Source organism: Mesitornis unicolor, unplaced genomic scaffold (assembly GCF_000695765.1).
Source record: "Mesitornis unicolor isolate BGI_N332 unplaced genomic scaffold, ASM69576v1 scaffold31233, whole genome shotgun sequence".
NCBI lineage: Eukaryota > Metazoa > Chordata > Aves > Mesitornithiformes > Mesitornithidae > Mesitornis > Mesitornis unicolor.
The window spans coordinates 3,298-5,120 of NW_010174472.1; the positions used below are offsets into that span (position 1 = coordinate 3,298).

General features: G+C 60.3%; 1 protein-coding gene across 1 annotated transcript in view; it reads left to right on the forward strand.

The window, feature by feature from the left end:
• Positions 1-1,379, forward strand: part of MISP (mitotic spindle positioning) — a gene marked incomplete at its 5' end in the record, with an annotated part of 3,430 nt that extends 2,051 nt beyond the window's left edge. The window contains 4 exon segments of the mRNA XM_010181069.1: positions 1-22; positions 405-616; positions 987-1,025; positions 1,293-1,379. The exon segment at positions 1-22 is cut by the window's left edge and continues 17 nt beyond it. Coding sequence (XP_010179371.1) covers positions 1-22; positions 405-616; positions 987-1,025; positions 1,293-1,379 — 360 coding nt within the window.
• Positions 1,380-1,823: the final 444 nt, after the last annotated feature.

Genomic DNA, 1,823 nt, shown 5'->3' on the forward strand with positions numbered 1-1,823 from the left:
TCCCACTCACGGCACAGCTCCGGTAAGGGCAGAGGAGGGACAGCGGGGACGGGCAGAGGTCAGCAACCCGGAGTGCTCGGTGTGCAGCCCCTGGTCCCACTGATGGTGGTGATGATGAGGGATGGGCTCGCCAAGAGAAGCACGGCTTTGGATCCCAGAGCTGCTCAGGTTTTGGTGACTTTGTGCCAAGTCACTGCACAAAACAGCACTGGAAGGGCTCAGAAGTGCCAGGCTTGTGCGTTTCCCATCCCTGGCTCCTGCTGGTCCCTAGCACCCAGACACGGGGTCCCGGCCTTGACCAAACCCTGGCTCTGCCAGGACCCTGGGGCAGAAGCCATGCTCCCCCACAGGAACCCCAGCCCCAGGGCCATCCTCACCTCTGACCATGGCTCTTTCTCTTGAAGCCGCCTCAGGTGCCAGTGGCAGTTACTCCGTGTCCAGCTCTCCTGTCTCCTCTCCCACCCCACACCAGGAGGGGATCCTGGCGCTGGTGTCGTCCTTCACCCCTCTGAGAGTGGCCGTCGCTCCCCAGGGCAGCACTGAGACTCTTGGCACTGACTCACCCGGTTCCAGCCCTTTTGAGGAGAGGAGGAGGAGGGTGAAGGAAGAAGGGAAGGTGAATGTGCCTGCTCTGCCTGGGCTGGGGGCTGCAGCCGGGAGAATGCTGGGGATCTGGGGCTGGAGGGGTTGTGCCTGGCTTCCACCCGGAGCTGCGGGTCTGGGCGCTCAGCTTGGTGGGAGATGCAGTGGTGGTGGCACCAGGCCCTGCTGAGACCCCTGTGTGGGACTGGGGGAAGCAGCAGCTTGCCCTGGGGAGGGGGTTCCTGGCCAAAACTGGCCCCTGAATGCGGGGAGGGCAGGGGGGCACATGGTTGCAGTAGGGGCATGGCTGCAGCCTGACCTCTCCCGTGTCCCCCACCCAGCTGCTTTGCCTGCATTTCCCTGTGCGGTTGCTGTTACTGAGCCTTTTTTCCCCCTTTTCGCAGTATGCAGGCATTGAACCCGTTGACAAGATCAACACAGAGGTAAAGTCCTAAACGGGCTCAAGAGCTCTGCTGGCGCTGCCCTTCCTCACCCTGCTGGGGTGAGGAGCTGCTGGGGTGGTCGGGGGTCTCGGTTCTGCTCGGGTGGGCGCTGTGTTGGGCAGAACACATGGGGACTGCTGCGGGGCATTGTCAACCCAAAGAAGGGAAGGGGGTGGTTCTAGCTGGGAGGGCAAGCTGTGCAAAATGACTGTTTATTAAAAAACGTAATCATTATCAACAGATTCTGTCCTTTTCTGGTGGGTTTAGGTGGTGGAAAGCACCAAGGTGATCCGGCACCAGAGTGCCATGGCCCAGCGCTGGGAGGCCGTGCAGTACGTCCGGGACCAGGACTGAGGAGCCACCGGGCTGGGCCGGGCACTGGCCCCGTGGAGGATCGGCTGCTGCATGACCCAAAACCCTGCTGAGCTCCTGGGGATCACCAGAGGCCTGCACGCTGCGAACGGCGCCCGTTCTAACACAACAGTGTCCTCCCAGCTCCCTTGCTCCCCTGCGCTGCAGTGGCAGAATGGTTTCTACTACAGAGGGGGGAAATTGGATCGCTTTTTTAATCACTCCTGCGAGGAGACAGCTCGACGAAATCACGCCGTGATTGAACTTCTCTCTCCCTGGAAGCCGTCTCTCTGGCTTACAGAAAAGATCTTTTATTTCTAAGTGGTTTTAGGTATTTTTTTAAAGTACCACGACACCAGGCGATGCCACCGGATCGACACCAGCGCCAAACTGGGCAGTCAACGTTTCCGCTCGATCCCCGCGGTGTCCCGAGATGCAGAGATGTGA